We start from the raw sequence: 26327 nt of genomic DNA, 5'->3' as shown, positions 1-26327 counted from the left end.
GGCCCGAGAAGAAGGAGTACGTGAAAGAAGTGTCGATAGATGACTGTAAGATTACATCGTTAGTAGATACGGGTAGTGATCTCACGTTCATACGATCAGACGAGTATGCGAGGTTAGGATCACCACCGCTAGGAAATTGTAAACTTAAGTTTGATGGTTTGGGTTCCGCTGACAATGAGACCTCGGGTGAATTTACGAAGGTAATGACGGCCGACGGGCAGGCTGACGGTCACGAAGACGCGTCGGATATATTGAGGGTCAACGTGATAGAACAGTTTGACGAGATAGATGTAGCGCACATAGAGGAACCTCACTACCGTGAAGCGATTCGCGATATCTTTAGGGGGTATAAGCCAGAGAAGACGCGGGATGTCGGGATAACCGCGAAAATCGTGTTGAAAAGCGACAAACCCGTAGTACAAAGACCGCGAAGACTGGCGCCGTCTGAGAAAAGAGAAATAGACGACTTGGTGAAGTTGCGAAAAAACGAAGGCGATTTTAAGTGTCAGGTATGTCATAGGCCGGGCAAAAATATGGAGTACGCGGATACCCCGAGTAGAAATTCACTGCCGGGTGCTGTGTATGTGGCTGAGTGTGAGGACGGGCTGATTGCACGGTTGAGAAGCGCACAGAAGAAGGGCATTGAAGTCCGTAAGATTTTAGATGCCGCAACGTGTAGTCAGGCCGATAGATATGTAACCAGAAGATTAATCGACGAAGAGTGGGGCGTGAATTTCGAAAAACAGCGTCGTGAGTTACGTGAGGACGCGAAAAGGAAGATCGCTGCGACGCAAGAAGAAAACAAAAGGAATTTCGACAAAAGACGGAAGAGTGCGAAGCAGTACCTAAGGGGAGATCTGGTAGCCATTAAGAGAACTCAATTTGGCCCAGGTTTAAAATTCGGGGGCAAATTTTTAGGTCCGTACCGGGTATTGCGAACAATGTGGAATGACCGATACATGGTGGAGAAAGTAGGGGAGCATGAGGGGCCTACGCACACGTCGGCGACCGCCGACTTCATGAAGCCTTGGGTCCTCAACGCCGAAGACGACGCATCCGACGATAGCGAAATTGAAGACCACATCTGAGGGCAGATGTTATTGCAGGATGGCCGAATGTAGTATCGTGGGCAAAAGGCCTAAGATATCTGCCGAATCGTAAATAATGTCGCGAGAGCCGCGGCATCGTCGGGTACATCAATGTGTCGTCGATCCTTTTTAAGTGGATAGTTTCGTGGAAAGGGCCCGCGTGACCCTGGCCATGGGCGTTTCGGGACACGTGTCTCGAACGGCGGGAAAAGACAAAGAGACGTTAAAGTGAGTATTAGTTGAGAAGCCGGAGAGAACGGATGCAAAAGGTGTGCAGAGTGTGAATTGAGAAGCGAGAGCGAGCGAGTGTAGAAGCCGAAGAGTGTGAATCGGGAAGTCGAAAGCCGCGTCTGAAAATAAGACGTACGACAGCATTGTAATTATTTCGTTGCTTCGAATATTATTAATTAAATCAAAACATCATTACTTGTCCTTTCCTCTAAGACCCATTAAGATACTACATATATATATATATATATATATATATATAAATTATATATAATAACAATTGTACAGTGTATAAGTATAGCAAATGAAGATACAGTGTAACCTGAAAAGTAGTATTAGACAGTAACTAGTCAGACGCGAGTGTTTCAATGATCGTTCGATGTTTCTTATTACTAAGGTGGATAGTTTCATAAATTTTTCCAAAGTAAATTAATATTTCTTTGTTATTTAGTAAAAAAATGGATCAGTGTTCCATCAATGATTAAGGAAAAGAATTAAATATTAATAAATTATGATATAAAAAGGAAGCTAAAAAGCTAAAAAGGAAGCACCCAGCAGACCTTATAAAGGACATAACCTAACAAACACGAGGATGGTACCCCGCTGGGGGTAGCCACCAACATGCTAATTTAACCGTTAAAAAATTCCACCAAATGTCCAAATTGGACAAATTGTGAATTTTAATTCGTTATTTTACATATCGTAATTAAAGTACAATAATTAACTCTTAATTAATTTAATATATATCATAATTTATTAATATTTAATTCTTTTCCTTAATCATTGATGGAACACTGATCCATTTTTTTACTAAATAACAAAGAAATATTAATTTACTTTGGAAAAATTTATGAAACTATCCACCTTAGTAATAAGAAACATCGAACGATCATTGAAACACTCGCGTCTGACTAGTTACTGTCTAATACTACTTTTCAGGTTACACTGTATCTTCATTTGCTATACTTATACACTGTACAATTGTTATTATATATAATTTATATATATATATATATATATATGTAGTATCTTAATGGGTCTTAGAGGAAAGGACAAGTAATGATGTTTTGATTTAATTAATAATATTCGAAGCAACGAAATAATTACAATGCTGTCGTACGTCTTATTTTCAGACGCGGCTTTCGACTTCCCGATTCACACTCTTCGGCTTCTACACTCGCTCGCTCTCGCTTCTCAATTCACACTCTGCACACCTTTTGCATCCGTTCTCTCCGGCTTCTCAACTAATACTCACTTTAACGTCTCTTTGTCTTTTCCCGCCGTTCGAGACACGTGTCCCGAAACGCCCATGGCCAGGGTCACGCGGGCCCTTTCCACGAAACTATCCACTTAAAAAGGATCGACGACACATTGATGTACCCGACGATGCCGCGGCTCTCGCGACATTATTTACGATTCGGCAGATATCTTAGGCCTTTTGCCCACGATACTACATTCGGCCATCCTGCAATAACATCTGCCCTCAGATGTGGTCTTCAATTTCGCTATCGTCGGATGCGTCGTCTTCGGCGTTGAGGACCCAAGGCTTCATGAAGTCGGCGGTCGCCGACGTGTGCGTAGGCCCCTCATGCTCCCCTACTTTCTCCACCATGTATCGGTCATTCCACATTGTTCGCAATACCCGGTACGGACCTAAAAATTTGCCCCCGAATTTTAAACCTGGGCCAAATTGAGTTCTCTTAATGGCTACCAGATCTCCCCTTAGGTACTGCTTCGCACTCTTCCGTCTTTTGTCGAAATTCCTTTTGTTTTCTTCTTGCGTCGCAGCGATCTTCCTTTTCGCGTCCTCACGTAACTCACGACGCTGTTTTTCGAAATTCACGCCCCACTCTTCGTCGATTAATCTTCTGGTTACATATCTATCGGCCTGACTACACGTTGCGGCATCTAAAATCTTACGGACTTCAATGCCCTTCTTCTGTGCGCTTCTCAACCGTGCAATCAGCCCGTCCTCACACTCAGCCACATACACAGCACCCGGCAGTGAATTTCTACTCGGGGTATCCGCGTACTCCATATTTTTGCCCGGCCTATGACATACCTGACACTTAAAATCGCCTTCGTTTTTTCGCAACTTCACCAAGTCGTCTATTTCTCTTTTCTCAGACGGCGCCAGTCTTCGCGGTCTTTGTACTACGGGTTTGTCGCTTTTCAACACGATTTTCGCGGTTATCCCGACATCCCGCGTCTTCTCTGGCTTATACCCCCTAAAGATATCGCGAATCGCTTCACGGTAGTGAGGTTCCTCTATGTGCGCTACATCTATCTCGTCAAACTGTTCTATCACGTTGACCCTCAATATATCCGACGCGTCTTCGTGACCGTCAGCCTGCCCGTCGGCCGTCATTACCTTCGTAAATTCACCCGAGGTCTCATTGTCAGCGGAACCCAAACCATCAAACTTAAGTTTACAATTTCCTAGCGGTGGTGATCCTAACCTCGCATACTCGTCTGATCGTATGAACGTGAGATCACTACCCGTATCTACTAACGATGTAATCTTACAGTCATCTATCGACACTTCTTTCACGTACTCCTTCTTCTCGGGCCTCGAGATGACGTAAGTCTCCTTTGGTCGTGCAGTACACTTCGCCGCAACATGTCCAAATTCGTTGCAGCTAAAGCACTTCACACCTTTCTCTTTCTTTGGACACGTAACACTTAAGTGATCGTCACCGCCGCAATTGAAGCACCTTTTGGGATCACTGCTCGTTTGCCTCGACTGCTTCCGTATTGCTGATCGTTCCGCTTCATCGTCCTTGCATTCCCCAAATTTTGTTTTCGTCCTCATCTCACTTTTCATCGCTTCATACCGTTTGAAGCGTTCCTTCAGCTGCTGCATATTCCTGGCCCCGTATAGTATGGCTTTATTCGCGACCTCATCGGGAATACCCTGGATAATATAGTCGATTACCGACTGTGTATCGACTCTTCCTTGTCCCGCAATCTCACGCATATTATACATATACTGAAGCAGACTCTCGTCTGTTCTTTTCGTTCTATGTGCTAATTCTTGATGTACCTCCCGGTCACTCACTATGTCTGGGAATTCATCTACCAACGCCTTTTTAAACTTCGCCCAGGACTTCGTGCATCGTTCTTGGCGTGCGAAAGCTTGAGCAGAGCCTGTGAGAAGCTTTCTGGCGAAAACCACCATGTGGATGTCCGACCAGCCACACACTTCCGCCATTTCCTCGAAATCCCTTATCCATTGGCTCACATTCGGTAGGTCATCTCCGCTGAATTTTCCTAACGAGTCTTTTACGTCTTCAAACGTTAACACCGTGCACTTAGGCTCGTCTTGCCCTCATCGTCTTACCACTGGAGTCACCCGAACTCCGCCGTCATGAATACTGAGATCGTGATTCCCTGGACCGTTGCCGTCTAAACGGTCCCCAATCACGCCCATCTCGTCGTCGTCGTCGTCTTCTAAAACATCGTCGTCATCATCGTCTTCTTCTCGTGCACCATGTTACCGATCTAAACGTACCGCAGCCAGCAATCGCGCTACCAGCTCGCGCATTCTACCCGTTAATCTCAGCCGTCGTTTTCTCAGCTCGTCTTTTAACTCAGGTATTCGCATCTGAGCCACCTGCTCGTCAGTCAAATATGCTTCTCCTGCAATGTAGTTACTCATCGTTCCGAAATATCACTTTCACTTGCCACTTAGCGCTCTAGATCCCGGCTGAGCCCCCAAAATTATGTAGTATCTTAATGGGTCTTAGAGGAAAGGACAAGTAATGATGTTTTTATTTAATTAATAATATTCGAAGCAACGAAATAATTACAATGCTGTCGTACGTCTTATTTTCAGACGCGGCTTTCGACTTCCCGATTCACACTCTTCGGCTTCTACACTCGCTCGCTCTCGCTTCTCAATTCACACTCTGCACACCTTTTGCATCCGTTCTCTCCGGCTTCTCAACTAATACTCACTTTAACGTCTCTTTGTCTTTTCCCGCCGTTCGAGACACGTGTCCCGAAACGCCCGTGGCCAGGGTCACGCGCGCTCTTTCCACGAAACTATCCACTTAAAAAGGATCGACGACACATTGATGTACCCGACGATGCCGCGGCTCTCGCGACATTGTTTACGATTCGGCAGATATCTTAGGCCTTTTGCCCACGATACTACATATATATATATATATATGTGTGTAGTAAACAAATTCTATCAACAATACAGGTGTAATATTATTTAATATAAACAACGTATATAATTTAACAGAGACATTGATCTTTTTTCGTAAGTTTGATTAATTTCTTATTTCTTAATTTCTTCTCACTTTTTAATTCTATTTATTCAAAACATATATATTTAATATAATCGATACAGCTGCATAATGCGAAGCTTCATTAATTAATATCAAAAACGTTCATCATTTTCAAACGTCAACTGTAAAAAAATAATAATATATAACAAATTATTAAAAAACAAAGTATGCGGGGAATCGATTCTCGATTTTCAGGTAAACATTGCACCAAAGACTTATAATTTCCCGTTTAGATAATCATCGTTATTGATTGTTATAGACGCATATTAATTGTTGTTCATTTTTGTATTTTATCAAATCATTTCATAATAAAAAAAACTCGATTTTCAGACTTCAGCATCGATCCCAACCAAGGTAGGCCAATATGGAAATATTAAATTCACAATAGACGATGAGACAGCAGCACTGATACCGATACGGATTCAAACTTCGTTTTCCGAGACATTGTCTTAGAGGAAGCATAAAGAACACCCACAAGAAAAACAAAGACGGAAATCGAGGAACTCAACGTGGAAATGGAAAAACTTCTAGAGACCCTTTAAAGACGAGATAAGAGGGAAATAGTTGAAACAAACAACAATATAGAACGATTAGAAGGAACTCAGAAAGCCACAAACTGAATATCAGAGTATGAAGAGGAATGCAAAAAATACAAAATAAAAAGCGATGAGGAAAAGTCAAAGGTTTGAGAAAGTACCTAGGAAAAACAGCAAAAAGGTGGTACCAAACAAATCTACTGAAAGCTGGAGGACACAACTGGGAAGATTGGAAAGAAGCATTTCTCAACGCCTTTAAGAATAAAGGTTGGCCTGCAATACGATATGCTTACAACTTTAAATACCTTTCAGGTTCGTTCGTAGAATATGCAATAGAGAAAGAACGACTAATATTGGAAGTAAAAAGGGAAATGGATGAAGAGGTGAGGATACACCTGATTGTCATTGGATTACCTATCGAAGTCCAAGACAAAATCGAAAGCGATAATATACAGACAACAAATGACCTAATAGGAATTTTGGGACAATATGAAGACTGGAGAAAAAGGAAAGAAACACAAGAAAGAAAGATAGACATGGTTAGAAAGGTAAATCCACCATTCAAAAAAAAAACCGTGCACAATCTGTGAAGCACTGAACTTCCCGGGCCGATTCCACCCAGTGGAATTATGTAGAAATAGAGACAGAAACCCCCAGAAGAAACCCAAACAAATAAATTCACTGGAGGCGCTCACATCAGAAAATGAAATAGCAGGAACATCGGATGGGAAGGAAGAAAAACACTAAAATGCCCGGAGAAGTACGAACCATTGATAAAACTGCGAGTTAAAGTCAACGATCAAAAAGAGATTAAAGGTGTTTACGGGAGCGAATGCAAGTTTTATCGTTCAAAGGATCATTGATCAGATAAAAGAAGACAAGAGCATGTTCAAAACCATCAATGGGGAAGACTTCACGAGTAGCCGGGCAAGACTAAAAATGAGGATAAACAAGATAGAGAAAGAGATAGATGTGTATATAGTACGCAATAATAACTTCACATATGATCTCATCTTAGGGCTGGACGCCATAAGGGAATTCAAACTAAGACAAGACGAGAATTTGAGGGTTAGCCAAAAAGTAGACGACAAAGAGGAAGTAATATTTAATAGAAAAGAAGAAAGAAGAAATAACCAGAGAAGAAAGGTAAACGTTACCGAACACAAGGAGACGGGTAAGCCTATGGACAACCTAGAACACCTAAATAACCTACAAAAAATAGAGGTAAGCCAACTTATAGAGAGATGTATTTGCTAAACACAATGTGGGAACCAGGAAATCACAAGAAGCTTCTATTAAGCTAATCGAAAATAAATACATATCAAAGAAACCATACAGATGTAGCATTCCAGATCAGAGAGAAATAGAATTCCAGATTACGAAACTACTAGAACACGATCTCATAGAGGAATCAAGTTCACCATTTGCAGCACCAGTGACACTAGCCTTTAAAAAAGAGTCGAATCGTAGAGATAGACTATGTATTGATTTCAGAGAGATAAACAAAATTGTAGTTCCGGAACCACAACCATTCCCAAGAATTGAAGATATCATAGTCAAAGCGGGAAATTGCCATTTCTTCTCAACGTTTGACATTAATTCGGCGTTCTGGTCAAAGAGGCGATTCAGTACTGGCAGCATTGGTTAATCGGTAGATACTTCACTGTCCTTTCAGACCATAAACCGTTGGAATCAATGAGAATCAAAGCAAGAACCGATGAAACTTTAGGAGACCTGATGCACTACTTATCGCAGTACGACTTCAAAATCATCTACTCACCAGGAAAACACAAGATAGAGGCAGTCGCACTATCCAGGAACCCCGTCTTAGAAAGTTTTGAGAACGAAGAAGAGGTTTTGAAAGTAGCGAATATTATAAAAAAACAAGACATAATCCGAGATCAGAAAGAAAACAGAGAAGATATTAAAAATACGAAAGACCTTATAAAAAAATCAGAGATTTTTTTTTAAAATATTAAAGGACGCCAACGTATATTCGTCTCACAAGAGTTTAGTTTAGGCGAGCATATCATAAAGACGGTGCATGATTTCTTTGGCCATGTTGGAAGGAATCACATATTGAAAAAAATCCGACCCTTTTATTATTTCAAAAATATGGACCGAATTGTCGACAAATTCTGCAAACAATGCGAAACCTGCATTAGGAATAAAAGCAGAACGAGAAGACCGATCGGGCTTATGTGGAGACTAGGACCAGCGAGGAAACCGTTTGAAATAATGTCATTCGATACGGTCCGAGGTTTTTCCAACAACAACTCACCAAAGAAGTATATGCATATACTCATAAATCACTTTTCAAGGGCTGTTTTTATGTCCACATCGAAAACACAACGCGCGGAAGATATCATAAAACTTATAAACTCGACAGGAGAAACTGACTCCATAAAAATTATCCTTGCAGACCGATACCCAGCGATGACATCCAAGGAAATTCAAGAGTACGCGAGAGAGAAAAACATTAAATTAATTTTCACCTCGACAGACTGTCCATCCTCCAATGGACTAAACGAGAGGGTAAATCAAACATTAGTAAACAGAATCAGATGCAAGATCAATTCGAAAAAAAAAAAGAAACTGGACAAAGATCGCAGAAAAAAGCGTAGAAGAATACAATCACACCAGACACAGTGTAACGGGATTTGCCCCAAATCACTTACTGTATGGGAAAATGATCGAAATCATCCCTAAGGGAATAACAGAGAAGAAGATAAACTTAAAAAGAGACAGAGAAGAAGCATTTAAAATCTCAGCAAGAAATTTCGAAATCAACAAACAAAAATATGACAAAAAAAGACGAGAACACGAGTTTAAAATTGGTGATACGGTCTTCACCCACAACGGAAACAGAATGAATAGAAATAAGCTGGAAGAAATTAGGAAAGGACCTTTCAAAATTTTGAGAAAGATTTCAAACTCTATATATGAAGTGGATAACGGTAACCGGAGATCTGAAGGGAATTTCTTCAAACTGGCCCGGAAAAACGACCGAACAGAAAGGAAGTCGATCGAAGAGCTTCCGTTCCAACAGCTTCGACGTGTCGACATTGCACGGAGCTAAAAGTAAGCTTAGCGGATCCTCGAAAGCCGCTATTTCGACCTTTATGGCACCGTCGAATTGGTTCACGAAGAGACACCAACCGATGTCGAAGAAGCCGGAAGATTTAGTAACGGCCAGTTTAAGTCTCAAGTTCGATAAATCGAAGGTAGTGAAGGCGGTGAAGGAAACGTTGGGTAAAAAGTCCCCTAATAGCGAGGTCAAACACAAAGTCGTATGGGACAACACTAGTGGAACCAAAGTGGACGCTCAGGTAAGTTGTATTTCTCGTTACGATATCGTTTCTTGTTTAAGAGCCATCGTAGGTGAAAGGGGGAATGAAAAAGAAAATCGTAAATCGTAAAATCTCTTCCAGAGAATGCACTTTATCGTAAAAATTAGTAAAGTCAACAACAACGTGAAATTAAATAATTGTTGTTTGATATTCTGTATTATCGATATAGGTGAAACGTGGAGAAGATAATTTGCAATCATTGCGGACAATATCGCAGTGACATTATTATCAATCGGTAATATTAAAGATAAAATTCATATGGGATGAAAACAGAGCGTCAAAAGTGGTTATTTTCCGATCTTCTTGCGAAGGGAAAAATGTTTAAGAACGGCTCTCAGCAAGGAATAAAAAATGTTATTACAGTTCCATTTTCGTGTTCGTTTTTTTTCTACATGATCCATGTGAAATAATTCTTCAGATGCTCTGCTGGTAAATGAATCGACGTTTGTAATAGAGGAAATATGAAGTACAGCGAGATCGTTGTTGACTATTGTTCTACACCGATATCGACAAAATAATTCTTCGACAACTCTATTGATAAATCAATTGTAGTTTGAAATCAAACGAATCTGAAGTACCATCAGTTTGTTGCTACGAGAACAATAGTCACCAACGATCTCGCAGTAATTCGGATTCGTTCGATTTTAAACTTCAATTGTTTTACCGACAGAATCTCTGAATAATTATTTTGCTTGTAAATTCTGTTGGTATATCGATTAGAGTTTGGAATCGAGCAAGTACGAAGTACAAGATGGCTATTGTTCTCCAGTAGCAACAGTCTGATAGTATTTCAGATTCGCTTGATTTCAAACTTAGTTCCTTTGGTTTAATTACTGATTTATCAGCTGGATCAAAATTTAAAGAAAATGAAGATCAAGTGTAGCGCGTAAGTTTTACCTCTGCTTAATTTTTTCATCTCTACACTCATCTTTTTCAACTTCCATGTCACATTTCGTATAAATGCTAATAATTCTTTGTTTTTTTTTTGATAAATTCTCTTAAACGTCGCACAAGAATTTTTCGTTCGCGAGGAGGTGCAAAAATGGCCACTTTTTGACTTAGGTCAAAATTTGCAAATTTGGGGTTAGCCCCAACTTAACCACACTTTTAATCCAACATGAATTTTATTTTAATATTACTGACCTCTGATGGTGGATCTGCGATACTGTACTTAATGATTGTAAACTATCTTATCGACTTCTCATCTATATTAATAATATAGAAATGTTAAATATTATTTTGAATATTAGGAATATTAAATAACAGTTAAATACTTAAATATATGTTATTTGATTTGTTTTAGAACGAAGCTCATTCTCTGGAGTGAAACCTTTAGTTTCTCTTTCTTACGCGATAAAGGAGAGGTGCAAGGATTTAAATATTTATAACATTATGACCTTTATTCTTTAAGCATGAAAATATTTTAAATACAAGCATATAAATATTACATATAAATATTTCTATTTACATATACATCAAGTAAATTTACATGTACATTTTCATCTTGGTAAAAAGAACGTGTAAATTATCGTATTTACTATTACGTATTTTAACGCGAAATCTCGTTTCATAAAAATTTTCATTCAAATACGTAAATACATAATATTCATAAATTTATAAGAACAATTTTGTCCGTAGGTATTTGGTAGCGCAATTGAGAAGATGTTAACGGCGGAAAAGGGAAACGATACGGGGGCTTCCGGGTCGAGCGGAAAGCCCTCGGTATCTCCGAACAAACCAATGTCAGGCAAAGTGACAAATTGGTTTTCAAATACCAAGAATCAAAATCGGAATCAGACGGAATCCAGCGAACCGTCTCTCTGTTCTTCCCTAAAGGACCTATTCAAGAAGTAATGGGGAAGAACAAATGCTAATAAATGTTAAGTGTCTCTAGTTTAATTAACACTTCTTTATCTTTATCTTTATTAACACTTATTTATTTAAGAATTTATTCAGAGATTAACACGACCTAATAGATGACTGACAATCTGGTGTAATTCAAATTAACGAGCTATACTTTCCTTGTATTTTCTTATTGCTATACCTCTACAATATTCTTTTATCGTATCTGTCGATTTTAATCTCACACAAATATCTAATAAATGTGTATACAGTAGTTGACGAAAATATTAGATAGAAGATTTTTGCGAATATATATTATGTGTGTTAGTGTTTTTCTTCACTTCACTTCAATGTAACGAGACGTGTCTATCATGATTACACCGGTAAAAATTGAGACTAATTTGGAAATATATATATGGAAGCTAGAAGATGCTTATTGCAGACGTACACATAGCAAAAAACTAATGTACAATGTAAAGAGTATTTTTAAACATATGATTGATTAGGGGTAAAAATGCTCCTACTAAAAATATTGTGACTTATTTATACAATACATAATTAACTGTCCAAATACCGATGGTAATCAATAAGCATCTTATAATTCCTATTTACATTTGTTTCAAAAGCTTCTTTCGTTTCATAAGGAAATAATAGATGCACGACACTTTTTGTTTTATATTATTCTATCGATTTATGTATGATCTATTTTGTAGTAATAGAACAAAACGAAAGAAACTTTTGAGACAGCCTAATGCATCTTGAAATTCATGAAAAGCTTCAACAAAATATTCATGGAAAGTTTCTGTAAGCGTCCGAGTACTTTCGTGAGCCGTTATATGTATAATAATTCGTTACAATGTTAGTGATAGCTTGGAAAGTGAACTATTTTTATTATACATCTTTTTACTTTCCATATTACGCTCATAGATACTCTAAAACGCCGCGATACTAACTCTTATCTATCATGTTTACGAATGCCTATAATTTGTGAAACCGCTTCTGATTTTACGGAAATTTTGCAGTTGCTTGATGAATGAAACAGATTTGTTAAGAGAATCACATGTTATAGATACCTGAACTGTGATTTATTTAATATATCTTTTCTGATTTGTTATCCTGCAACATTTCCATGTTTTACGAAGCTTTAAATTAAATTTCACAAGTTTATTTTCCTTAAGCTAAAGACGATGCTGGTGAAATATTTATTTCTGAAGTAAAAAGTAAAAATATAGCTTACATATTGCTTGTATTTAATCATGTATTACGATTAATCCTGTTGCGATACTCGTATATTTCAGTTAGGCTCTGGTTTTAGTAAACAAGAAAGATTTATAATATCTTAAGAGGATGTTTAGCATGAAATCATGCTAATAAGAAGTTTTTCATGTTTTTCTTCAGGCTTAAAATATTTTTTAATGTTGTGAAAAAATTGGGTTGAAAATGAATAAAAGGGTGCAACAGGGTATTTAAACAAACTAATGTCTCTTATATGAATAAGTCGAGTGATATGCTGTAAATTATTTTCACAAAAAGACACCCATTTTTATTATTGTTTTCTAAACAAAATTCAATAATAATAGGAAGTTTCTTTAACTAACATTTAGTTATCGATCCTATTTTTATTGAAGTTTAACAATACTGTTCAATGTTAATAATTATTAATTTATAAGTGAAGGGTAATTCCAACGAAGAAAGATATCATTTGCAAACAAATAGTTTCAGATGAAATCAGCATTGGTACTGTAAATTTAAGATATTATAAATCTAATATGTATTGTATCGCAAAGCGGGATTCATGATGAAAAATTAAATATAAAAGTCCATGAAATTTCGCAAATTTAAACATCTCAGTTGATACAGCTTTAATAAATGTGGACAAAAGTTTAGTCTATCTTTATATTTAAATAACGCATGATATTTAATTCTACAGTATAATTAAACAAAGATTCGAAGCTGAAAATTTCGAAATATAATTGAACAATATATCGTACAATAAATGTTATATGATGTTCTGTAAAGGAGAATTGCATTTTTATGAAGAGGATCAAAGATAAAAGAGATTTTTGTTGAACGATACGACCGTTTCGAAATTCCATTTTGATCTTGTGTATGTATAGTGTATCTCGTACAAAAGATATTACAACAAGCGTCCAGTCATAATGTGAAACATTAATCAAAATTTCTAATCTCGAGTGTTTCAAGTCCCAGAACTCATCTTAATAAATATAAGAAGGACAGATTAAATTCAATCTTATTTTTCTAATTTTCTCGTTAATAATTAAATATGAGCATCAATCAATCAATAGTTCATAATGCACGGTATAATGCGTGTATAACATTCATCTGATTTCAATTAACTTACGTTTAAGCAAAATAATTATTCGAACTAGTTTATCATTCACATTATTACACATTTTAATTGTATATATATCTAGTACAACATAGAAAGGATATTTTAGGATTATGAGTATTCCTTTAATTTTTAAGAAGAACAATAAGTATGCATAGTATTTCTTTTATCTCATATTCTAATTTCACCACATTGAATTTTCTAAAGAAAGATGATCTATTTATTTTAGATAACGCAAATCCTTTATTTTAGATATGCAAAGTCAAATATATTTTTGTCAATAAAGACACAAAAAATCTTAGATGTCTAAATGTCAGCTTTAAGAACAGTAGACTTGCCTGCCTTCAAACTTAAATGTCCTTTCCAGTAGTAAAACTTAAAATGACATTAACAACGGCAGTAATATTTACGCCTACAGATGGAGGATATTAGACTTCGATTAAAATACAAGTAGCTCAATAAATATGAGTCTAAGTACGATGGTTAAAGAATAACGATTCGTCATTCTTTATTCCAGCGCTTAATGCTATCCTTCTTTCAACAAATACAATCCTAGAACAATGCCGCTGAAGAGAAATGTTATGCGTGAATTTATTTGCCTTTGCGGGACGAAGGTTTATTAAATTATTAAATGAAAATATTAAATGAAAATGAATATGTATAATTGTGTGTATAAAAATTGATATATGTATGTATGTATAAAATATATATATGTATGTATATATATATATATATATATATATGTCGGGTTGGCGTTAAGATTAGAGTTAGGGATAAGGGCGTGAAACGAATCCCTATTGGCGCTAGACGTGATCGTTATGCAATAGAGGAGATATTTACTAGTGCAAATATGACTATGATGGAATTGGACAAGTAATCGCGATAATTAGATACTCGAGAAGCAAATGACGATGATCCTAGGCTCAATAACGAATCCGCGGTCAACGGGATGACGAACTTTACCCTTCGTTAGCGTCTAAGTTACACTGTATGTTAGAGCAAGGGGCAATTATTACGTATACGAAAGACAGGTCGATTGCCGATGAGATCGCACTAGAGTGAGTGGCTCTCCGTCGCGGTGACGCTGTCGAAGAAATCTATGATGGGTGTGCCTAAGGGAACGAGATCTCGGAGTCGTCATCGACTCCAGTCGGAGGTTCGGTACGCATATCGAGATGGTGTGTAATAGAGTCGACAAGTTAATAGGAGCCCTTAGGGGAATTCTACCCAACATCAACGGGCCGCCCAGCTTGGCTCGTAGGCTCTACTACAACGTGTGGGAGTCCATCGTAACTTACGGAGCGCCGGTGTGGGCTAGAGCAGCGAATGCCGATAAGAACAGGTAAAAGCTGAAACGAGCACAACGAACGGCCCTGTGCATAACAACGCCGGCATACCGTACCGTCTCCCACGCGGCACTTTGCGTGTTGACCGGGAATCTCCCGATTTACATAAAGATAAAGATGCTCGGAGAGACCTACGAGAGGAACAAGATCCATGGGTCCAGGATTGGCACGGATGACGGCTGCAAGCTGAAGGAGGAACTGGAGGCGATTCGCAAGAAGGCCCAAGATGACTGGCAGAAGGAGTGGAACAACCACAAAAAGGAAAATATCACAAAGAAATTAATACCGAGTGCGCTGCTATTTACCAAAAAGAAGATGGACATCGATCACCACACCATGCAGCTGCTAACCGGGCATGGGAGCTTCGGTGTCTATAGAAAAAGGATTGGCAAGGACAGCGACGGCAACTGTCTCGACTGTGTAGACCCGAACGACGATGCAGAGCACGCCCTCTTCGCGTGCCCGAAGTGGACGGACAGAAGGATCGAGCTGGAGAACGCTCTGGGCGGGAAGATAGACGTGGGCAATCTGATCGCCACGTTGACCGCCAAGAACGAGAGCTGGAATAAATTCAGGCAATTCTGCAAGACCGTCATGTGTCACAGGAGGGTGACAGCGAGGGCCTGGGAAGAGGCAAGGGGGAGAACGAGCGAAACAACAACTACGTGGAGCAATGAGGGCAAGAACACGAAACAACGAAAAACCGCAGAAGGAGACCAGTCCAGTATTCTGAACTGGCTGAGAGGACGACATGAGCAGTAACTGCCCGAAGAAGTAGATACAACGGGGCACGAAAGGACAACCCTGATGACTGCCGACAGGTTTTACCGGGGTTGTCTGCCCTCTAAGCGGAGGAAGAAGGAGGAGGGGTTTTTAGTGGGTATGGCAACGACAACCGACCGACTCCCACATAACCCAGTGATGCGGGTCACTGGGCACGCGTAATAGCATTTTCCCCTCCCCACGCAAAAAAAAAAAAAAAAAAAAAAAGGGCACGAGATCATCGGATTCTTGGACAGCGGAGAAAAGTCTCCGTTCGAAGGGTGTGGGAAATTGACGTTGCTGTTAATTGGTCAATTTCCATGTTGGTGGTTAGAGAAAGATATTAGCTGTCCTTGGGAAAAGTTGCTAGCGGGAAGCGTCGTTCGTGGAAGGATAGATTTCTCTTATCTTCCCATAGTTGGGGCACAGGCTATTTGTCTATTTGAAAGACTTTGTATAATTGAAACTTAATATTCGTAGCCGGTCCTCGCCCAGCTAAACATATACTGTGAAGATGCGTTGGCATCTGGCAATCATCTTACCCGAAGGACAAAGTCTGCGTGTGGCGAGCCACGGGGCAGAAACCATTGAAACGTTTACCGTCGTGCCCTGTCCCAAGTATTTCTTTTAAGAAGAGCTATAGAATTACTTCATGCCTTTGTTAGACAAAACGTTCATCCCTTTGACCGCGGCTACGTTCGGCGACTGATTGTCGCCTCACTATCATAAATCTCAAATAAATACAGTCGGATCGAATGACGACAGTTTCTTAATACGGCTATGGTGAAATCTAAATTTCAATACTAGGGGTCTTCCCAAAGTTCCAAAGGGAACGTTCCGGTGTTCTTTCATCTCCGACATATATATATATATATATATATATATATATATATATATTATTATAATGACTTATTTTAATAATGACTTAATTTGTATAGTAAAAACAGCTAAAATCTCATGTAAGATTGTTGGGATGTTACGTGATATTTCTGTTGCATCATTGATTATCGTTATACTTTGAAAAATAATTAAGGAAGCGAACAATGCGTGGACGATTATGGCAGTTTTATTAATAAACGAACGTTTAGTAGAGAATATGGATTTATTGGATAAGTAAATGTTTCATTAAATGTAACTGCTACATGCAGAATAATATGTTGTTACATGTATGAACTAAAGTTGATGTAATACTCATATTGTATTTATGGTTTCAAAGAATTAATAAAATCTGCTGAGATTCAAACGTATACTCTCCCTTTTATTCTATGAGAATTAAACATTTAGAAGATTTTATGAAAATGCACTAAAAAACAATCAGAAGCATCTGTTTCTCCTCTTTTTTTTCTTTTTTTTTTTTTAAATATGTTGATTGCCACGCGATTTTTATACTTATTTTGACTTGGATAGATAGATTAAAGCGTACCATACCAAGACATTTCATTCTTGCAAAATATTCTAGTCTATTTGCGTACGTGCTCATAATCTTGGCTGATAACCGCCATTCGCTATATACATCGTTGGTATCGACGTCAAAGGATTAACACAGACAAATACACAATCCATACAATCCGATTTGATTGATTTTAGATCTTGCATCAAACAGATCTCTATATAAACAGATAATTTCTGATTCTAAACATTTGTATCGCTTCTTCTTCCGCTTTGAAATCCTCTACAAACGCCTTTTATAGTCGTTCAACTTTTCAGCTCACAGAAAAGAACATTACGCGTATTCCTAGCAATCGCCCAAAGACTCGAACGTGTGCTTCGATAAAGCTCGCTTAACTTTCATCGACACATCGATAACTTTGCGTTCCAAGATGTTATTACGCCCTAGAATCCCTAACATAATTTTAGAACCAGAATTTCTGTGCAAAACAATTCCATCGCTTTGTCACGCTTAACGGCTCAATCATCGAAACATGTATCATAACGCACGAATTATGATAAAAAAGAAACTGTCTTTCGAATAAAAGCAATCCGTTTGCCAGGTGCGCTTAAGGATGTACAGGACGTCGACGGAGCAAGTGTACGAAATACAGCCGCTGGAGGGTAACAGTTCCGCTCAACGTTACACTCAACAGCCGAAACAACGATTCTCTGAAATGCCTACTCCGTCGGTTTCGCCGACGTCTTCTCTCCGAAAGCGCGTCTCGGAACTGCCAAGAGCCGCGAGTGCATCCGTTTCCGGTGCTGCGGGCATTGTCTGCTCTAATACGGATCTGATATCGATCCTAAGCTCGTTAGAGTCTTCCGCGACGAAAATCAACCGATGCGGCGAGGAAGCGCCGAGTTCCCGGGACGATAGCAAATCAAACTGGCCCGGAAAAACGACCGAACAGAAAGGAAGTCGATCGAAGAGCTTCCGTTCCAACAGCTTCGACGTGTCGACATTGCACGGAGCTAAAAGTAAGCTTAGCGGATCCTCGAAAGCCGCTATTTCGACCTTTATGGCACCGTCGAATTGGTTCACGAAGAGACACCAACCGATGTCGAAGAAGCCGGAAGATTTAGTAACGGCCAGTTTAAGTCTCAAGTTCGATAAATCGAAGGTAGTGAAGGCGGTGAAGGAAACGTTGGGTAAAAAGTCCCCTAATAGCGAGGTCAAACACAAAGTCGTATGGGACAACACTAGTGGAACCAAAGTGGACGCTCAGCTAAGTTGTATTTCTCGTTACGATATCGTTTCTTGTTTAAGAGCCATCGTAGGTGAAAGGAGGAATGCAAGAACGCACATAATACGCAAAAATCTATGGCAGATTCAAAGTACAGTACTCGTTGTGATATTCGGTAAAGATAATAAGTTCTCCTATGGAGATTTCATTTTTCAAATTATTCTCGTAAAAGTACGTATTTGCATAAATAAATAGCACACGGTCTCTGCGTAAATACCCAGGCCAGTTATAAATATTTCAGTTTGCCAACGATATCCCAACATGTGGGACACTCACATGTGTGCTACTTCGTGAGCGATGATAAAGGCGCTGGTCAAGCCTTCGTCTCGATTTAACGCGCACGATCTCGCGGGATAGCATACTCCTGACACAGGTGCGTAACCGGAAGGACCTCCTATATCTAATCGCGTCAACCATACAGCAACATCGTGATTTACGTCCTTCGAGGACAGCATCTTTCTGTTCCATTTGTTCACGTTCTCGAGAGATCGTCTGGCATCGCCACGGCGGACCTACGACAACGTTTAATATTTTCTTAATAAAAGCTAGCAAATATTACGAATATATTATATTTATTATTACATCATGCATTATATACTATATATAAATATTCGTCAATGATAATAAATATATGTGCAAGTAATCATGTTGTTGATTGTAATCAAATGTAACTTGTAACGCTATTAGTATTTTAATCTTCCTGAAAAATGTTGAAATGTTGATTCAACAGCAGAGAAGAATAGCAGAAAAAGAAAAGTAAAAGGAATCGCAAGTGTCGTATATCAATGATATTATCATAGGTCTATAACATTAAATTAAGATTCTTAAGAGATGAAAAAGGTTTAATAGTCGATTATACAGATATTTCGGATACACGATAAATGCGAGGTTTGTCAATGATCCGTGAAAATTGTTTGTTTGGAAATTTGTTTCCAAGGGATCGTTCACGGTTGTCCAATTTAACAAAATGGAACTCGTTGCATTTTATCGACCTAAAACGTCATGCGCAGATATTTTGACCTATATAATTTATATACCATACACTGTACAGATAAGTAGAAAATAAAATAATTGACACTCGCATATGCGTATCTCAGATAGTTACTACTTTAGTTAAATGATTTAATTTAATGGAAATCGCTTACCATAACGTCTCGTTTTTCCGCGTATAAAATCATTCGTACGATCACTAGAATCATGTTGGATTCGAGCGATGGGTCCATGTAAATTGCACTGACCTAGGATTAAAATACGTACGAAAATGTAACAGGCGTTAAAACAGTATTACAGCCTTACAAATAAATTATTATTCAAAACTCTCGTAAATACATCGTATCTTATATAATTTTCCTAAAAAATTAATTTTATTCGTTATATTTATCTTAGGAAATGTACGTTATTAATCTCAACAGCATTGGAAAACCAATTACCGAATGGCTGAAATTAATCGATTACAAAATTCCATTACGGATAAATTATTTGCAGAACTCTTTAAAAGATACGTGTAAGCTTTGAACAGTGTAAACAGAAAATACAGAGCTTCCATCCGAGTATACGATCGAGATGTTTGAAAGCAAGTAGCGTACCTTGAAAATACAGAGATACGCATAACTCTGCCCTATGTTTCCCGGTTGCTCGCGTACATATGTAGGAAAAGGTATTCTATATCCAAGTATAATAACAGAATTTCGTTTGGTATTACTTACGATGTTTAAAAGAGCCAAGATATATTGCTGTACTCGAATTCCATGAAAATCTACCACGGAGTAATCAGCAGCTATTCCAAGCTCTAGCCATCGTGGCGGCGAATCCTTAGCAGTTGGTCTTTTCTCTAGAAATGACTTATCTTAGAAATCGACTTATCTTCCACGAAATTAGAAAGTCTACTCGACTCGACTTGATAGCTTAAACGCATGATTATTAAAAGCATAAATTAATATCTACGAGCAAGTATTCGTGAAATAATTATTATGATATAAATAATTATTTCAAAAGTATAATTTCAAAAATATCAATTCGGTATCACCGTGAATTTCATCCTGCAAATTTCTTTAAAATTCTTGACAAATTTTGGTAAACGTATTCCTCCAGCAAATTTGTCTATTTTTCTATTTTTTTACATTAAATTAGGCAAGATAGATAAAGATTCGTGCAATGGACAATATACATATGTGTAATAGACAGGGAATAATAAAATAAATTAAAAACAGCGAAATATAGATGAACGTGTAGAAGATCAAGCGAGAGTGGAACGCAATAGGGAGAATAATTGTAAACCGAGTTCCTTTTAAGGCTGAAGATAAGCTATTCTTATATTACATGCTGTTATTATTACTTTTGTACACGATAGATTGGAATATCAGTACAATTTCTTTCTTTCAGTAATATTCGATGATTCGTTAATTTATTAACCGCTATATTGTACGTGGTAAGTAGAAAAGCAACGATTGTACAAGAATGGCATTTGGAAAAATATTTGACTTACTTGATAATCTGTTCCTTTGCCATTTAGGACCAGAGAAGTATCCAATTTCCTCGGGATTTGTTATTTTATATAGGTTGGGGTTGATAATCAATCTCGGATCCACTCGGATTGGTTATCACACCTTTTATTTTCTCTCTTATACAAAACACCAAATCACACAGCAAACGTCTAAACTCTCCCAATGCGTCTTAGCAATTAAGGCGTGGTCGACTCCTATGACAAAAGAGCGTCGTTAGGAGTCGTACCAACACAACCCTAGTAACCTTTTAGTAACTAGCGGTCATACCAACTGAGCATTTCTCAACAGGATTTACGTCGATCGATAATTCTTCCACTATTGTATCGTTGTATTCTGTGGAGACATCGTCTTTTTCATCGTACAGAATCAATTTCTCAGCTTCTGGGTATTCCACGTCGAAGACGTCACCGGAAAGATTATAAAATCCCTGAACATCGTGGCTTAAGGAATCGCGTTTGCTTCGTTTCGACTTTCTCTTACTTTCTTCAACTTCGAATTTATTCGATTTCCCTGTAACCGAATTATCAACGTTTTACCACGTTTGCCTGTCTTATCTTCGCTATTCTCGTTACGGATAAAATGAAAAAATAGTTGCAAAATTTCTGAAATTGTAAATACGACCAGACTGGAACGTATCAACGACATATACGGTGTCACAAAATTGTGACAAGTCAATATTCCAGTTGTTAGTTTGTTGAATTTACGCCACCGCTGATTAAACGTATCACGCTTTAATAGAAAATTCAATTTCCCAGCGGGGAAAATGGAATTTTGCGCTAATTAAAGTATTGCGCTTTTGTACAAAATTCCATTGTTTTCTGTTGCCCGCGAAAATGCAATTTTACGACGGACATTTCAGACAAATTTCCATCAGACGGCTTTCCATCCGTAAAAAAGAATGCTATCTATAAAAGTGTCAATGGAAATTGATCAAAGTAACGTCAAACAAACCCGTTTAAACAGCGAGGTAAGTAGACCAATTGCTTTTAACAAAACCTGTATCGTTGCTCTTAACCGTTTCACTTTTAAATATCAATCGGCGCTGTTCCTCATTAAAATTTCGATTTAAATCGAACGAGAAATACAGCGTAACACTTGGAATTTTCTATCGTTTCTCAACCATACTTCGAACATTTACGTCGCATTCTTCGATTCATAGGATCGCGATGTTGGATTCTTCGATTTCGATACAAAAACGTTTCACAGCTTTCGACGCGGGCAATTTAATTAAGAGAACAAATAATTTGTTTATAAACTGCCAATTACGTGCCTTGAATTTCCGATATATGCAATAAATTTCATTGCTACTTGACCTGAGTGGGTCATAAAGTTGCAACCGTGTAAACCGTGCCACGTAATTTTATTGCATTCAATTTTCCACGTTTCCAACAATTTATCAAATTAGAATTTATCCGCGCATCGTACGAAATTTTTCATAAAAATTGATTAATAATAGTAGATATATAGCTCCTCGTATTCGTAAAACAGATTTTTAATCTGTAAACAACGAGTCGTGGTAATTACGATACGATCGATTTTCAACTTAGCAAAATTTGTTTCCATTTAACATTCACATCCAGATTGTATTTCCTTTGTAATAAATTAATTATATAATTAAATAAATTTATTATTCGAACCGATATTCAGATACAGTTCGAGTATACTTGATAAATTTTCAGACTCGATTCTCCAAGTCGAAAATGAGAACGTTTTATCCTATACTTTTTCTTCATTTTTCCACAAGGATTCGCGTTGTTCTCGCTTTCAGACATTGTTCCGTTGCATCCTGTATATACGGGGTGTGCCAAATTTAAACCGTCAAATTGTAAGTAGTTGATTTACAGACAAGAAGAAGAAGAAGGAAGAACTTTATATAATGTTCGTCAACGGACGTTTCTTTACAGAATTACAAACGAGTATCGTTCGTACGAAACAGGTAACGACGCGTTTTCCATCGCAGCGTGCAAAAGTTCGCTGTATTATCGTGTCAGCGCAGTTGCATGCTTTTCATCATGCGACAACAAGCCCGTGTCGTTAATAGCTACAATAATGATACAATGAAAAATTATTATCTGGTATGTTTGATTGGTCGTTGGAGAACGTTGTCCGCGTGCTCGGATAGAAGCCTGACATCGATCAACGATGGGAGTAATACGATCTCGTACACACAGTTGCTAACAATTCGATCGAGTTGCAAAAACCGCGTGTTTTTACTCGTTGCGCTAGTTGTTCACGCGAACTCGCATCTCCAGAATAAACCTTCCGTTTTACAGTTGCGAAACCATAAATACAGAAAAGAAAGCGCAGTTCTTGAAACTCTGACGAAACGCTGATAATACGGTCAATTGTCGCGTGCCGTGGAATGGAAAATTCGTCGTTACTTGTTTCATACGTACGATACTTGTTTGTAACTGTGGAAAAACGCGTTTATTGCCCAGCTTCGTACGACATGTTTTTCGGTAAATATTTACAAAGCGGACAATCTCGCCATATTCAACGGCTTTGAAATATGTTTGCCAAGGCTAATATTCCGAACAACTTTTTCCTGTAATACTCTTTACCGTCGCTCTGCTTTCCGCGATATTCGCAGCAATTTCTGTCTCGACGACAGCGATGATTTCGTAGTTTCGCTTTTCTCGATATCACTGCTAAAGCTTTTCCTACCTCGAATAACGACGCAAAGCTTCGTATGAATCGTATCTATCCTGTTACTTGATACGCGAATTTAATTCGAGGTAGCCTCAGTGATGTTTCTTCCCTGTGCGAGTTGAAAATGATTATCAGAACTGCATATATATATATATATGTCGGGGCGGCGTTAAGATTTGAGTTAGGGTTGAGGGCGTGAAACGAATCCCTATTGGCGCTAGACGTGATCATTATGCAATAGAGGAGATATTTACTAGTGCAAATATGACTATGATGGAATTGGACAAGTAATCGGATAATTAGGTACTCGAGAAGCTAATGACAATGATCCTAGGCTCACTAACGAATCCGCGGTCAAGGGGATGACGGACTCTACTTTTCCTCAGCGTCTAAGTTGTACTCAATGTTAATGCACGAGGCAATCACTACGTATCCGAGAGTTACTTGAATCGTCTTTTAGATCGTACCGGAGAGTGGTTCTCCATCACGGTAACGCTGTCGAGGAAAACTATGATGGGTGTGCCCAAGGGCACGAAATCATCGGATTCGTGGAGAAAAGCCTTCATTCGGAAAGTGAGGGAAATTGGCGTTACTGTTAATTGGTCAATTTCCATGTTGGTGGTTAGGGAAGGGTGCTAGCCGCCCTTAGGAGAAAGTTCGAGAAGAGGAAGCGTCGTTGGTGAGAAAAATAGATTTCTCCTATTTTCTCGTAGCTGGGACGAGGACTGTTTGTCGGTTTGAAGGACTTTAGTTAAACAGACCTTAAGATTTATAGCAGGTCCTCGGGCTAGCTGAACATGTACTGTGGAGACGCGTCGACATCTGGTAATCATCTTACTCAAAGAATAGAGTCTGCGTGTGGCGAGCCACGGGACAGAAATCGTTGAAATGCTTACCGTCGTGCCCCGTCCTAAGTATTTCTTTTAAGGAGAGCTATAGGGTTACTTCATGCCTTTGTTAGACAAAACGTTCATCCCTTGACCGCGACTACGTTCGGCGACTGGTTGTCGCCTCGAGCCCGAGCTCACTATCATAAATCTCAAATAAGTACAGTCGAATCGAATGACAACAGTTTCTTAATTCGGCTATGGTGAAATCTAAATTACAATACTAGGGGTCTTCCCAAAGTTCCGAAGGGAAGGTTCCAGTATTCTTTCATCTCCGACATATATATATATATATTCGTTTGTACTACGATTACTCTCATACTCTATGTATGGTATTATAATATCGACGCTATCAGTTCTTACAGTATCACGATCAGAGTCAATTTTAGAATAGAAGAAGCAATTAACGGCGGATCGCAAAGTAAGAAGCTTATAACATAATTGGCAAGGAAGTCGGTAAATCGATCAACCAATCACCTACATCCAACCGTCTAACGAAAGATGAAAAGCCATCGCGATAACGATCCTTCTCACCTGCAGGATTTTCCGGATTCACAGACACGAAGCTCGAATTATTCCTGATCGACCACCACTTTTCGTTTTTCGGCTGAAACATCACATGCTGGCCATTCGTCAGCGGCTGAACGAAGAACGATCTCTGCCCGATCAACATCAAGGCGTACACTTCTTCTTCGCATATCGTCACGACGACGAAGGAACTCGCGTCTCCTTCCAAGCTGCCTTGTCGAAGATCGCAGTTCGCCTTGGCGTTACGTCGCTCGGACTTGGTTTTACCCTGACGCACCCAATTCACGGTGAAATTCGACGACAGTATCAATCGATCGTTGGCCATGGTCCTTAAGGTCCAGTTGCTGATCTCGAGGAACACCGGCTCTTAGTGGAGATACTCGCGCCAAGTTTCTCGGTCTTCGTGGGTCGATCTTCTGTTCCGCGCGCTCTCATTCGGGATCACTCGAGGGTAAACGATCTCGTACTCCTGCAAGCTTTGCAGAAAGTCGCTCATTCGCGACTTAGTAGCGATCGTGCCGAGCAGCCACGTGGCGAGGAGAAAACTGGGAAGTTTCGATCGCGTCATGTCTCGCGCGCTTTGATCGAAATTTCAATAGGATTTTCTGGCTACCCAAAACTCGCCAGGCATGCTCGTTCACTCGCAGACGTAGTTATCGCGATGAAAGCAGCTAATTCGCAGACCCGATATTCTCATTTCATTTCGCCGGTTCGTAACGCTTTCGAAACGCCGTGTCATATAGACGCGGATGCGACGATACTCTCGCGTTCTAACATTTTCAATGTCTCGCGCTTTATCACGTAGCTCGCGCGGAAGTAATACGAAGGTGAATCGTTGGTTTTAATACACAGGGTGTTGTTTAATCGATCGTATAATGGAGAAAGGAACGATTCTACGGTACACCAGAGATGAAATGAAATCATAGAATGCAGTGGTTTTGTAGGTAGTGCTTTATCGAAAAGATTAACCGTGAATATTTGCTCGACCTATTTATACCAAATTGATACAGAATCTTAAAATACAGACGAATCTTTCTCAATTTCCTTCGATCATCGTCTCTAGGCGTACGAAACTGCCTCGTTGAATTCGAACGTTCGTCGATTTCCTTCGACGTCTTTCAATTTCTTCTTTTTTCAATCGCCGTTCGCCTTCTCAAAGCTGTCTTCGAACAGAATTCTTAGAACGACTTCCAATTCCTTTCGATTCGTCCAATCGTTTAGCTTTACGAAACTGTTTCGCTAAACTCCTTTTTCCACTGTACTTGCGTATCGTAACCAACTCGTGGG

The 26327-nt window shown here is 38.9% G+C and overlaps 2 protein-coding genes across 5 annotated transcripts in view; one reads left to right on the top strand and one right to left on the bottom strand.

The window, feature by feature from the left end:
• LOC126914732 (uncharacterized) overlaps window positions 1–11432 on the top strand; it is an 88650-nt gene extending 77218 nt beyond the window's left edge. Inside the window, exons 3-5 of one of the 4 annotated variants that reach the window (XM_050719106.1) lie at window positions 9428–9476; window positions 10801–10861; window positions 11136–11432. In XM_050719106.1, the coding sequence (XP_050575063.1) occupies window positions 9428–9476; window positions 10801–10861; window positions 11136–11351 (326 nt within the window). In that variant the 3' untranslated portion in view covers window positions 11352–11432. Of the gene's footprint in view, window positions 1–9427; window positions 9477–10275; window positions 10384–10800; window positions 10953–11135 lie in introns of those variants that run through there. The other 3 variants (XM_050719105.1, XM_050719107.1, XR_007709774.1) reach the window with 3 other exon arrangements.
• The window catches only part of LOC126914807 (A disintegrin and metalloproteinase with thrombospondin motifs 3-like), a 434443-nt gene that overhangs the window by 162388 nt on the left and 245728 nt on the right, over window positions 1–26327 (bottom strand). The window contains exons 3-4 of the mRNA XM_050719231.1: window positions 19618–19710; window positions 18749–18984 (exon numbers count right to left, since the gene is read on the bottom strand). Of these exons, the coding sequence (XP_050575188.1) occupies window positions 18749–18984; window positions 19618–19695 (314 nt within the window). The 5' untranslated portion in view covers window positions 19696–19710. The remainder of the gene's footprint in view (window positions 1–18748; window positions 18985–19617; window positions 19711–26327) is intronic.

The sequence above is a fragment of the Bombus affinis genome, chromosome 3, assembly GCF_024516045.1.
Source record: "Bombus affinis isolate iyBomAffi1 chromosome 3, iyBomAffi1.2, whole genome shotgun sequence".
NCBI classification, from domain to species: Eukaryota; Metazoa; Arthropoda; class Insecta; order Hymenoptera; family Apidae; genus Bombus; species Bombus affinis.
The sequence above is the reverse complement of the archived record's forward strand: the minus strand, read 5'-3'. Positions and strand labels throughout refer to the sequence as shown.